Source organism: Arvicola amphibius, chromosome 5 (assembly GCF_903992535.2).
Source record: "Arvicola amphibius chromosome 5, mArvAmp1.2, whole genome shotgun sequence".
NCBI classification, from domain to species: domain Eukaryota; kingdom Metazoa; phylum Chordata; class Mammalia; order Rodentia; family Cricetidae; genus Arvicola; species Arvicola amphibius.
The window spans coordinates 87566210-87580205 of NC_052051.1; the positions used below are offsets into that span (position 1 = coordinate 87566210).

At 39.6% G+C, this 13996-nt stretch overlaps 2 protein-coding genes across 10 annotated transcripts in view; one reads left to right on the forward strand and one right to left on the reverse strand.

Moving 5' to 3' along the window:
* Esco1 (establishment of sister chromatid cohesion N-acetyltransferase 1) overlaps window positions 1–4292 on the forward strand; it is a 79706-nt gene extending 75414 nt beyond the window's left edge. For all 9 annotated transcript variants that reach the window (XM_038329964.2, XM_038329957.2, XM_038329956.2 and 6 more), the window contains one exon: window positions 3285–4292. In XM_038329964.2, the coding sequence (XP_038185892.1) occupies window positions 3285–3432 (148 nt within the window). In that variant the 3' untranslated portion in view covers window positions 3433–4292. The remainder of the gene's footprint in view (window positions 1–3284) is intronic.
* A 4506-nt stretch (window positions 4293–8798) lies between these two features.
* Window positions 8799–13996, reverse strand: part of Greb1l (GREB1 like retinoic acid receptor coactivator) — a 251590-nt gene continuing 246392 nt past the window's right edge. Inside the window, 3 exon segments of the mRNA XM_038331492.1 lie at window positions 8799–11405; window positions 12465–12510; window positions 12512–12608. Coding sequence (XP_038187420.1) covers window positions 11242–11405; window positions 12465–12510; window positions 12512–12608 — 307 coding nt within the window. The 3' untranslated portion in view covers window positions 8799–11241.

Sequence of the window (13996 nt, forward strand, 5' to 3'; positions counted from 1 at the left end):
TAAAAGGTTTTGGGGCAGAGTGGGTAAGCTAGATGGTAGAGCACTTGCCCACCAAGTATTAGGCCCCAGGTTCTATCAGTAGTGCTTAAAAAATTGGTTTTTTAGGTCAGTTTATTGTTTATTTATAGACTGTGAACTGTTTCCTATGGGAATAGGTTTTGAAATAATCATTGCTGTTACAGGTGGGCCTTAGCTCCTTACTATATGTGTGGTTAATGAACAATAGCTCGCAACTGTCCTGTTTCCAGTTCTTTTAGTGCAAAGCCTAGGAAACAAGATGTTTAAACACAAATAGTCCTAAAGGAGTGAGAGGATTTATTTTCCATCCTTTAAATCTTGTAGCAAACCATGTAGGTAGCTCTTTTTCAAACCATGGAAACAGCCGTGTTGTAATTAGTCGTACGACAATGAGTGCCTATTAGAGTGCGTAGAGCCTCTGCTTCTTCACTTACTGTCCCTTCTGACGGTATAAAAATGCTGCCAGTGGGCTTGAGAATTATACCCTAAATCCATCTAGTTGCCACTCAGTGGGTTTAATATACTCAAAACATATATAACTATCACCTGACCTAATTGTAGAGCATTTCTACCCCCACCCTCTCAATCCCTAAAGCCAACTCATGCAATGATCCATTTTCTCACATCTCTAATTGCTGGCTGGCAGCTACCAGCCTACTCTGTATCAATGTACATTTCTATACTGAACAGTCCATACAAGTGGAATTCTAAGTATCATCAGTGTGGTAGCTTGGATCTGTCTGCTGCTTGTGTATGTATGTGTGTCTCTGTGTGGCAACCAGAGGACAGTCTCCTCCAGTGCTGTCCTTCTTGGCTTTTGAGACAGAATCTCTCACTGGCTTGGAACTCACCCAGCAGGTGAGGCTGGACAGCCATGAGCCAGTCTCCACCATGTAGTGCTAGGATCACAAGCCCATGTGCCATTGGGCATTTTAAAATGTGGGTTCTGGTCATTGAACTCAGGTCCTTGTGCTTGCCCATCACCAACTAAGCTATCTTCCCAATCCTGCTTTTTAAAACATTAAAAAATAAATTGCTTTTTTATGATTGCCAAATAGTAGAGTAGAATTATTTGTTCTTTCATCTGTTTACATTTGGTGTGTTTCTGCTTACTGACATTCATGGGTAGTATTGCTAAGACCATTTATACACCAGTGTTTGTGTGGATGTGTTTAATTTTGAGAGTGTATACTTAGGTGTATAATTGGGTATCTTGTAGTACTGATGAGCTTAATGTTTTGAAGAACTGCTGAACTCTCTTCTGTAGCGTCTGCACCACTTTATAACCCAACCAGCAATATATGAGGGCTCCAAGTTCTTCACTTCATCATCTTTAGAAGAAAAACCTATTGAGAGGCTGGAAAATGTCTCAGTTGAAGTTCTTTTTGTGTAACCATGAGTACTTAAGTTCAAATCCCTAGGACCTGTGTAAAAGCAGGATAAGGTGGCATTGTCTATAATTACAGTGCTAGGAGCTCATGGTCAGCCAGTCTAGGCAAAACAACAAATGTGTTCTCAGTTTTCTCTCTGACCAGACACACATAAAGAAAAAGAAAGGAACCTATTCAAGCCTGTGTCAGCTTTTTTGTTGTTGTTTTTTGAGACAGGGTTTCTCTGTGTGACAGCTCTGGCTTTCCTGGCACTTGCCCTGTAGACCGGGCTAACTTTGAACTCAACAGAGATCTGTCTGCCTCCCAAGTGCTGGGGTTAAAAGCCTAACTAAGCCTTTGGTCTCCTCACTTCCCAGATGTTAGGATCATACACTATGTCTGGAGGTGTCCTTTGACACACACTTCATTTTGATGAAATCTACTTCATGCTTTTTTTTCTTTTGTCTTGTTATATTTTAAAATCCATTGTCTAATGCATGGCCCCAAAGATTCATGTTTATCCTCTAGTCTAGTTTTATACTTATGCTTTGGCTCTATTGGATTTTATTATTATGTGAGAAGTGATGACAACATGGAAATACACTTTTGGCATGTGGATATCTTATTCTCCACCCTTGGTTACAGGACTGCACTCTGCTGAATAGTTGTTGGTCTCGGCATACTTGTAAAGGTTTCTATCTAGACATGTCTGTCTGTTCCAGTTCTGTGTGTCTATGCTTACTTATGTCAGTATTAAATGCAGGAGCTTTGTGTGGTATATTTGGAAATGAGAATATATGAATCCTTCAGCCTTTTTCTTCTCTTTTTTTTTCTTTTTCTTTTTTTTATGTTTTGACTCTTCAGTATCCTTTTTATTTCCTTGTGAATTTTAAGATCGGCTTGCCATTTTCTCCAGGGAAACTAGCTATGGATCAGTTTCTGCAGTAATAGCACTTTAACAGTATTGAGTTTTCTGACTTTTAAACATGGCTGTCTCTTTATTAGGTTTTTATTTAAATAATACTTTATAGTTTTTAGCTTACAGTTTTTTGGGGGATAATTATTTTCCTAAGCATTGTGCTCATCTTAGTGTTAGAGGTTGGTTGTTTTCAAGGTTCATCTTTGGATTGCCCATTTTTCAGGTCTATAGCTAATACAGTTCACAGTTGAATATCAATCTGAGTCTCAACCCTCCAGATCATTTACTAAATTTTTTAATTTGTTTATTTATTATGTATACAGTGTTCTGCCTGCGTGTGTACCTGCAGGCCAGAAGAGGGCACCAGATCTCACTGTTGATGGTTGTGAGCCACCATGTGGTTGCTGGAAATTGACCTGAGGACCTCTGGACGTGCAACCAACCAGTCCTCTTAACCACTGAGCCATTTCTCTAACTCCCTAGATCATTTACTAAATTTTAAGTGGTCTTTTGGTAAATCCCTCAGAATTTCCTCTTTGTAAGATCATATCATCTGCCAAATAAAGTGCTTTCTTTCTTTCTTATGTTCTCATTGGGATGCTTATGTCTTCTCCGGTTTATGCTGGTAAGAGTTGTTGGTGTTATTGAAGGGAAGAGGACAGACATACCTTTTTCCTGATCTGAGAAATAGTCTTTCACTGTGAATTCATGTTTCTTGATACCTTGACTGAGAACAGTTGTTGAGTACTTTATGACATGATGGACAAACGTTTTTTATAATTATTACTTTTCTAGAGTCTTTCTACTTCAAATTATAATATTTAAGACCAACAGGTATTTTGTTTTTTAGAATAACATAGCATTGCTTTAGTCTTTCTTGTCTAAATGAATTTGGTAGGTTGTTCAGTTTCATTGAACAGAAAGATTAATTTTTAATCTTCCCCCCTTTCCCCCACCCTTTCTTTTTTTTCCAATAGGAGTAACTTTATTTATGGCTCATATTTGAGTAAAGAAGAAATTGCTTTCTCAGATCCCACTCCTGATGGAAAGTTGTTTGCAACACAGTACTGTGGCACTGGTCAGTTTCTGGTCTATAATTTTATTAATGGACAGAATACCACCTAATCCAGATGTTGCCTAATGTACCAGAAGACATCTTTTGAAGAGAAAGAATTGGTTGCTGACTTTAACCAGGAACTAGGGCCATTTTTATTACAAATGAACTCAGGACTGGAAACAACCATGAGGTTGTTCCATTTTCATAAAATTGGAAACAATGCAGTAATAGCTTATTATTGTTTTGTTTTTTTAAAGAAGATATTTTATTATCTTTTACAGAAATTTATGATTGTATTTTATAGTTATTTAGACATGTTTACATGCAGCAGATAATTGTTCATAGTGGACTGAAAATTAATGCAAGGACTATGGTCTCAGTGATAAGTATATTTTGAAGTTCTTAATATGGAAATATACCAGTGTAGCTTGGTACTGTATTTTTTTATATTGATCTGCTGATACCAGTTATAGGTTTAAAGATTGTATTTTCAGAGTGGAAACTAATGTTTTTTGAGTTATTATTCAAGAACAGTACAGTATTACATGCTTGAGAATTTGAAGCTACTAAACTATACTTAAAAAATTCCTCAAAAAGAGAACTCCAAGTGAAATAACTTGCAGTAGAGTCTCCATTGCTTACTTCTCTGTCCCTGACGGTGGCAGTGGGAAGCTCTCATGTGGCGCCATAAATGACTAGAGTCGCAAAGAACTACAGAATAGTTGTAAACTCAATGTGGGTGGGTGGTGTCTGCGCTGTTATTTCTCAGAAATACTGCACTGAGTATACGCCCTCATTACTGGACTTCATTTTGATACTTGTCTATCTTTCATAGTGCCCTCTACTTTTAAAGGGTTTATATGTTGAAAAACTGCTGTGGCCTTTTATGACCTGTATATAATGTACAATAAAATAATAAAATACTTGATACCTCTTCTAAGTGATAAATGTATGGAGACAATGTTGTGTCGAATATTTGTGCCCTTTCAGGGAGTTTCTTAGGCTTAAGACTGACATAAGATTAAAACACAGGCTTCTTAATGATAGTTTTTACTAGTTTGTCAATTCTTCCTGAATATTTTAATAATATGGTACTTAATTAACTTTCAAAGAAATAAAGAAACACAGCCCACTATGTCACTGTGGTTTCAGTTAGATTGCCTTTTAGAACTGAAATGATGATCATGTCCCCATTGAAAACCTACTAAAATTTAGGGATTTGCATTATAATTAACAGTCATTTGTACATTTTATCCCCCTATAAGTTTTTTTTTTAATTTTTAATTTTCTTTTTTTTTTTTTGAGACAGCATTCTATGTGGCTAGAACTCACAGAGATCCACCTGTCTCTGCCTCCCAAGTACTGGGATTAAAGGCGTGCGCCACCACTGCCCGGTTGTTTTATTATTTATAGAGTAGTATAAGACTGTACTCTTTCAGGCTGGAGAGATGACTCAGTAGTTAAGAGCACTGGTTGCTCTTCCAAAGGACCCTGGTTCAGTTCCCAGCTCCTACATGCAGCTCACAATTAACTTTCTGTAATTCCAGTTCCTGGGGCCCCGACACTCTCATACAGACATACATGCAGGCAAAATGCAAATGTTCATTAAAAACAAAAACATAAAAAGGTCTATACTGTTTCCATGAATAGAATGGTTGGGATTGTAAGTGTTCATTCCGACTCAAAAGCAGTGACAATTTTTTTTCTCTTTTTTTAAGAGTTAGAATGTGAATGCCTGTGTGTATGTATCTGTACATATGCCTGTGTGTGTGCATCTGTACATATGCCTGTGTGTATGTATCTGTACATATGCCTGTGTGTATGTATCTGTACATATGCCTGTGTGTGTGTATCTGTACATATGCCTATGTGTGTGCATCTGTACATATGCCTGTGTGTATGCATCTGTACATATGCCTGTGTGTGTGCATCTGTACATATGCCTGTGTGTGTGCATCTGTACATATGCCTGTGTGTATGTATCTGTACATATGCCTGTGTGTGTGCATCTGTACCATATGCCTGTGTGTGTGCATCTGTACATATGCCTGTGTGTGTGCATCTGTACATATGCCTGTGTGTGTGCATCTGTACATATGCCTGTGTGTGTGCATCTGTACATATGCCTGTGTGTGTGCATCTGTACATATACCTGTGTGTGTGTATCTGTACATATGCCTGTGTGTGTGCATCTGTACATATGCCTGTGTGTGTGCATCTGTACATATGCCTGTGTGTGTGCATCTGTACATATGCCTGTGTGTGTGCATCTGTACATATGCCTGTGTGTGTGCATCTGTACATATGCCTGTGTGTGTGCATCTGTACCATATGCCTGTGTGTGTGCATCTGTACATATGCCTGTGTGTGTGCATCTGTACATATGCCTGTGTGTGTGCATCTGTACATATGCCTGTGTGTATGTATCTGTACCATATGCATGCCTGGTCCCTCGCATTGTATTCTCTCGAAGTAAATTTACAAGGTTATTGTGAGCTGCCTATAGGTGCAGGGAACTGAGCTCTGGTCCTAACTCCCGAGCTGTCTGCAGCCCAAGTCTCCTCCTCCCAGCCCCAGTCATCATCATCACAATCTCCTCTTCATTACATTATCATCATCATCATTTGAGACAGGGTCTCACTATGTAGCCCTGGCTTTAGAGATCTGCCTGCCTTTGCCTCCTGAATGCAGGGATTAAAGGCACATGCACTTCTTTCCTCTTTTCTCTCTTTTTTTTTTCTGTTTTGTTTTTTCGAGACAGGTCTTCTCTGTATAGCTTTGGAAACTGTCGTGGAACTTGCTCTGTAGACCAGGCTGGCCTCGAACTCATAGAGGTCCACCTGCCTCTCCATCCCAGGTGCTGGGATTAAAGGTGTGCACCACCACTGCCTGGCCACTACTACTTCTTTTCTTTCTTTTGCATGGGTTTTTGTGTATATGCCATGTGTATGCCAGGAACTGAAGGCAGGTCTGCTACAAGGATGGTAAGTGCTCTTGCCTGCTGAGCCATCTCTTTAGCCCCTGGATGACTTTTGACATCATTTTCCCTTGGTGTTGAGACTCTTGTAGTCATCTTTATTCTTATTTGCCTGATAAATACCTTGACTTTTTGGAAGCACAGTAAAACTTTGAACTAGTGTTAGCTCTCTGATACTGTTAACTTTATTGATACAGGTCCCATTTCCATGTGAGCCTTCACACGTTACTTGGATTAGCAGGCCATGCTTGATGAAGACCTAAAGGAAGGGCAGGATAAATAGTGACTGTTTGCTTTAAATGTTGGCATCAGTGAAATCAAATTTTACAACTTGGACATTTCTTTAAGAATAGTAGCCTGAGCACCTACCATTTGAGTGTATCAGACCCTGTATTTAGTGTTCATTGTTTTATTTATTAGGGTTTATGGCTTTTTTTTAAAGATTTTTTTTGTGTGTGTGTGCATTGATATTTTGTTTGCATGTATGTCTGTCTGTATGAGGGTGCCAGATGCTTTGGAATTGGAGTTACAGACAGTTGTGAACTGCCATGTGGGTGCTGGGAATTGAACCCCAGTTCTCTGAGAGAGTAGCTAGTGCTCTTAACTGCTGAAACCTCTCTATAGCCTGCAATAGGGTTTATAAGATAAGACTTTGAGCTGGGTGGTGGTGGCGCATGCACGCTTTTAATCCCAGCACTTGGGAGGCAGAGGCAGGTGGATCTTTGTGAGTTCGAGGCCAGCCTGGTCTACAAGAACTAGGTCCAGGACAGGCTTGATAGCTACAGCGAAACCCTGTCTCCAAAACCAAAACAAACAACGAAAAAGACTTTGGACTTGAAAAGGGACTACGGTAAGCAGCTTGTACAGAATGTCGCAGCACTGAACAGATGGAGAACTAAAGCGCTTTCGGTCGTTCCTAACCGTGGGGAGAATATGAGCCACAGGGAATCTGGTCTAGCTTTAGTGGATAAGAGGGAAAAACAGAAAATGGGTTGGGAGGATTTGATGGGGAAAAGCAGGTTCAGTTTGGTCAGAGTTAAAGTGGTTATAGAATTTGCAAGTGGAATTACTGCCTTCATAGTTAGTTGTCTGTGTGGCTTTAGAGTTTGATAGAGGTTTGGGCTTAAGCTGTTATTTGGAGGTTTATATGAGATTATCCTGGTGTAGGAAAAGGGAACTAGAGATCTGCAAGGCACACCCATCATTCGAGAATCTGAAACAGCATAAACCAGGAGAGAGTCAGAAGAGAGTGATGGAAACCATGGAAACAGCCACAGAAGACTCTAGAAGGTCACCACTGTCTTCACCGCCTTTGAGAAGAAGGGAGTCTCTGTGATGTTAGCAACAAAGCATCTGTGGGGTGTGGGAGGCAGCAGTCGCAGCACAGCCAGTGGCTGCTTGCAGACTTCAGTAGTTTAGATAATTGCTGATTATACAGTTGTTTGTTAGTTGTTGGTCCTTTTTGCAGATATCTAGCATATTGTAGGTTTTGATGGGTATGCCTGCATTGTGTGGATGGTTTCTTGAGCAAGGATTGGAGAAAGCAGAGTAATTAATCAACTTGATAATATGTGAGTGTGAACTCTGCATTTACCAAAAGCATGACCACAGTTTCACACAGTTTCAGACTACTGTGATGTTTCAGTGGTTCTTGTTTGCCTGGCTTGGTTGCCCAGTTGTGTAGAAACACAGCTTCAGTTCACAGAGTTAAGATTGCTGAGTTGTCTGGGTGGTACTGGTGCACAGGAAGCAGAGACAAACAGATCTTTGTGAGTTCAAGGCCCACTTGGTCTACAAAACGAGTTCCAGGACAGCCTGTTACTCAGAGAAACCCTGTGCCTCCCCCCCCCAAAAAAGATCGCGGAGTCAATTTCCACCATAGTAATTCGCATATACATCCTTCCTTCTTATGGCTTTCAAGACTTTAGCAATTGGCATGTTGTTAGACTTTCCAGGCCAGTTACTTTTGAACAGGTAGTGGAAGCTTGCTTCCCTGTCTGTCAGCAGACATGAAAATAGTTACTGCTTTGACCTAGATGAGTGGTTTTGTTTCAAATTCTCTTATAAATGTTCTTTATTAGAGCTGGAAGGCCTTTTTCCCCTAAGAGTTGGTAAAAGTAGGTGGAATTTAGAAATAAATCCAAAATTAATAAATGTTAGTGACCCAGAACTGTTTGAGGCCACAAAAGTAAATATAGTTGCCTTCTACATAGGTCTGTCACCTAGAATTATGTAGCAATCTGCATTTTTCCAGTAGAGATTTTGGTGTATATAGCTGCTTTAGGTAAACTATAGGTTTCATTCAACTATTTACTTAGTGTTTTCTTGGATTGTGCCAAGATAGTAGAATCTTTGAGCCATCCACAGTACAATACCAGACATTGCCAGAGTCACAGCTCATGTCTCCTTTTAACTTAGGGAAAATTGGTTTAAAGAAAACAAACTTTAGAGAGTGAGGAGTGGGAGGGAATTTTAATACATTCACCAAATGAAAGAACAACAACATACTGTAGACACAACATCATAAACAATGTGAGGTAGACTGACTAGTGAGTGAAATTCACCAAATTTTGGTTAAGAAAATTTTACAGTAACAAAGTAACACAGGTGCCCCCTTTTCTAAAAATCACAAGAAGCAGTTGCATAAATTACAGCCAAAACTTGACTACAGTTTTTCTAATTTTTTTAGGTTACATTCAATATTAACCTGTGTGAACTGTCATGCATGCCAAAGTTCAGCAGGTCTGCAGGTACATTACCATGTGACTTAATCTATTTGCCCTAACTCACTGTCCTCAGGGATGGAAGAGGGTAAAATCAAACACACCAAGACATGCACTAACAAGTCATGATGGTCTGGGCTTGTGCAATTCCATCCTTAAAGAGGACTTAGGCATTCACTAAAGGATTACACTGATTAAGGTAACTTTAAAATATCCAAACCTTTATTTAGGCTTTGGAGAAAACGAGGCAGGTAAATGAAAACTTCTCAATTACTGGAGTGATGGACAGTCTTTTGGTTCTATTCTGGCATTTCTCTTGGAGGAGTGGAATAGTGTTTACAGTTCATGATCACTTGAATTTCCAGAGTGTAGCTCTAACACGGAGTGCCTGCATTAAAGTAACTGAGTCCAAAAAGAAAAAGCCAGTAAGAACTCCTAAGAGGCCTCTACCCCTGGCACAATAGTTGTGGAATTATTTCAAGTATTTTTATTTACCCTACATAGTGTTACTGAAATATTGCACAAACAGTGGCTTTCTTGATATTACCTGCATTGGACCCTTTCGGCAAAACAGGAATAAGTTAGATGCATTCATACCTAAATTAGACTGCCCTGGAACAAACCTCTGCTAAAATTCTGCTCTACTAAAGTTAAGAAGTAAGCATATAATAAGGCGGGTCCTCCTTGAGGGACAACTTAAAATGGGGTTAAAAGGAACTATCCATTTAAAATACATTTAAAACCTCATAAGTAGCTGTATTAGAACCAAGAGAGCTGCAATCCATTCCATCTCACTAGCTGTAAACTTTTATTCCTGGATAACCAAGCTTATCAGCTAACACTGCAATAAGTGCAGGCTCAGTAGACTTTCAGTAGTCTTGGGTTCTAAGACAGATTCAAGCAAAGGTGACCATCTTAACTGGAGATAAAATCAGACATGTGGGCTGAGAAAACTCTGAAAAGGTACCATGAAGTAGAGCAATTTATACGTAAACTTCAGTAGATTACTGTGGAATATTTTCTCAAAATGTTTCTGATTAAAATATTTGATGAGAAATCCATAGAAACGTATACCCCCTACTGTTGATATTAGTCATACACTACCCACTAATTTTAATGACTTCAAAAGGAGCTTCGTGGAGTCTTTCTTACTCCTCAGGAAAAATGTCACTGATAAAATTAAGGAAAACGTGTCTATGGTTCTGTTTCCCATTTCCACCCATTTTTATGTGTCACTGTAAGACAGCTGTTACTGGTTAAGTCTTTTAAAGGATGCTTAGTCTGAGTCACAGCAATCAACTAGTTCAAATCCACAATAAATCCCAGCCTGTTGTGTGGGTGTCCAGGTGCCAACTCCTTCCTTTCAAATGAAACACAGTGACAGAGCATACCTGCAGAATGCTAATCCACCCACATAGTTTCTTGTACAAATCACTGTTTACATTCTCACAGTGTGCTTCAAGACTGGGATGGGCAAGGCAAAGGACTCAAGCCCAGAGAACCCTCATGAATGCACCTAGTGCCTGCTCTGCATGTACTGATTCTTTGTTCCGTTTAAATAGTAAACTTTTAACTCCTGTGGAAATTTTGCCAAAGGTTTCGATATATATAAGATTATAAATCTTAAACTAGACACTGCACAGAGAAAGACAAAGCTATTTCTTTTTAAATACAAATATCTTCTACATTCTATCATTTCAGACCCCTGAGTAATACTGTACCAAGGTACAGAGCTGAAGAGAAACTGAGGGTTCAGGCCTCAAGTGTTAATCTTCAATTAATTCCACACCAGTGGTGTGGGTCTCATGTAACACATTCAAGCTGGCTAATGCTGACGGTCGGTCCCTACCCCCAACATAATGTAGTAGGAAAAACAATGCATACTCCCATGTTTGTTCTCCAGAATATATCCTCAGGCTCCCACAGCAGGGCACTTCCTGTGTGATTGCATAACTGCCCACTGTGGCAGTGGCCTGAATCTGGGTCCTGTCAGCGGAACTAAAGAAGGACAGTGCCCCAAAGAAGACCGTAGTCACATTTGGGGAGCTCTTTGGAGAAGAGATAAATATGTTGCACTTTGCTCCACAGTGATTGTACTTTAAAGGAAAAATAAAATCCCCAATAATTGTTGTCCCACTCCATCTACGGATCAGTTTGTTTTTGGTCTCTTCAAAGACTCATACATGCCGTCCAGTAAGAAAGTAGAGAGGCTTATCATCACTGCTGTTAGCAGTTTGAAACTCATCCCGGAGGCGAAACTGCCACTCATCCTCCAACTCTAAGCGAACAATTGTTTGCCGTAAGGAGCTTCTGTCTTGGCAGATGACGCACAAGGTAGCACCTTCAGGAGGAGCAGACGTTAAATTGATAAGAATGTTAACCACATTTGAGAACCAACATACAGGTAGATATTTTATTCCTAGTAGTTTTGCGAAAATGTCAAGGAGCTTAAAGTGATGCTAGAAGGAGCTTTCTTTCAGCCTCAGCCGCTCTTGTAGTGACTGACAAGACCATTGTTTGCTGAGTCTGGAGAGCAGGCTTTCTCAACCTGAGCACTTTGTTGTGTGTTCTGGGTGTCAGTCTGTACCGTGGAGTGTTTACCAGCTTACTATCTGCTGAGACACACAGCGACAACCAACAACTCTTCAGGCACATACCCTTCCTCTACCTGAGAACCACTGCTACACACTCTTACACAAACACTCAGAGCTAGCTCCCCACTTTCATGGTGTATACAGTATGCTGAGTGTCTTCTATCACTGACCTCAGGTCATCTTACAAGGATGATTTGTGGTCCTGGATTTGTAGATATTCTTAAGTAAGTTGAACCTATTAAGACAACTTTAGTGTCTGTGCCAGCCTCATAACTAAGAGTATGTCTGGGGGGTACAATAATGCAATTTTTCTGCTGTTGATTTCTGACCCAATCAAATGACTTTAGAGTGTATATACTGCTTACAAACATATATAGGTAGAATCAAGCTAGCTTCTGTCCAAATTAGATACCAGAAACATATTTCTAAAATAAATAATTGTAAAAGTCTGTTTAAGAAGTCACAGATAAAGATAGCTCAGTGGTTAAGAGCCTTCCTGCTGCTTGCAGAGAACCCAAGTTCAATTCCCAGAACCCAGTCAGATGGCTCACAACCTTAAGTTCCAGGGCATTGGATACCTTCTGGCCTCTGCAGGCACTTGCACACATACACACACACACACACACAAAATCTTTTTTCATTACAGATCTTACACCAGTATTATCAGTAGCCCTGGTTTAGGAATCAAAGTATTCAAGCTTGAGCCAAAGCTTTGCTTGCTTGTGTGCCATTTCAACTCTTGATTTTATTTTTTTTTCTTCTAGTGGACAATAGCATTCACATTCAAGATACTGAATTTGACTTACCTTTTAGAAACTTGAATTTCTTGAGAAGATCGGCACCCCAGAAAGAGTTCACAAAGGTACAAGAGAAGTCCACTGAAAAAACACCCCCTTCCACAGTTGACATTGCTGGAATGGGGTCTGGAGCTGACATAGCATATGGCTACCCTGAAAGAAAGAAAGAAAGAAAGAAAGAAAGAAAGAAAGAAAGAAAAAGAAAGAAAAAAGAAAAAGAAAAGAAAAGGAAAGAAAGAAAGAAAGAAAAGAAAGAAAGAAAGAAAGATAAAAGAAAGAAAGAAAGAAAGAAAGAAAACCAAAGATGTTTCAAAAGCAATAGAGGACTGTCCTTTTGCTGGGGAACACTGTAGTCAGTGCCTTCCTCTTCAGTCGGGATGTAAGGTAAGAGCCACACTTCCTCAATATAAGTCGTTGATTATTTACACTTTGTACTTATTTAGTAGTAAAGTTTCAATTTTTGTGTGTGTGTGTGTGTATGTGTGTGGTTTTTCGAGATCGGGTTTCTCTGTAGCTTTGGAGCCTGTTCTGGAACTAGTCCTTGTAGACCAGGCTGGCCTCAAACTCACAGAGATCCGCCTGCCTCTGCCTCTCAAGTGCTGGGATTAAAGGTGTGTGCCACCACTGCCCAGCTAAGTTTCGATATTTTTAAATCTCTCCTTATTTATTATATATATGTTGTATTAATCATTCTTCTGACAGAAAGTGTGTGTGTGTGTGTGTGTGTGTGTGTGTGTGTGTAAATTTTTAAAAAGCCTTACATTCTGGATCCAGAGAGTTAAGAACACTGGCTGCTCTTCCAGAGGCCCCTGGTTTGACCCCTAGCAACCACATGGCAGCACACAGTCATCTGTGACTTCAGTCTCAAGGGATCCTACATCCTCTCCTGGCCTCCATAGACACCAGACATGTATTTATGCACATGGAGATAAAATGCCCATTTGCCCATATACATAAATAGTAAAACAAAACAATACCACATTCCGTAAAAGAAAAAAAAAACATGCATAGGAAAGAGTAAAGAGTAAATATATTTCACTCTGAAATAAGCTTAAAACAGCATGAGTTAATTTCTAGGTCCATGTGGCTTCCATGATAGGCGATAACCACAAACATTACAGGAAAGCAGAAAGAGAGAACAATGGGGTAGCTACACTTGAATTCAAACACTGGTTCCTTCAGTTAGAAGTCATATGGCATTGTACAGTTCCTCATCTACATAGCTAAGGAAACCTGTTGGATAGAAGTATTTTTGAATTGTTAATATAGTCTGTTTAGTATTCAGCAAATATTAGCTGCTGTTAGTGTTGAGATTGTACTGACACATGGTTGGGTCTCTGTATCCCAGGCTAGCTTCTGGAATGCTGGGTTTACAAACATGTGCCTCCATGCTCAGCTACCGTCTGATTTTAATGTTTCTATTTATAAAATTAATAGTATAACCCACAGCAAGGATTATTAACAGAAAGTTAAGTTTAGTTTCCAGAATTGAATGCACTAGGACTTGAAAGAGTTTGTGTATGGAGTCAGTTCTCTGCACC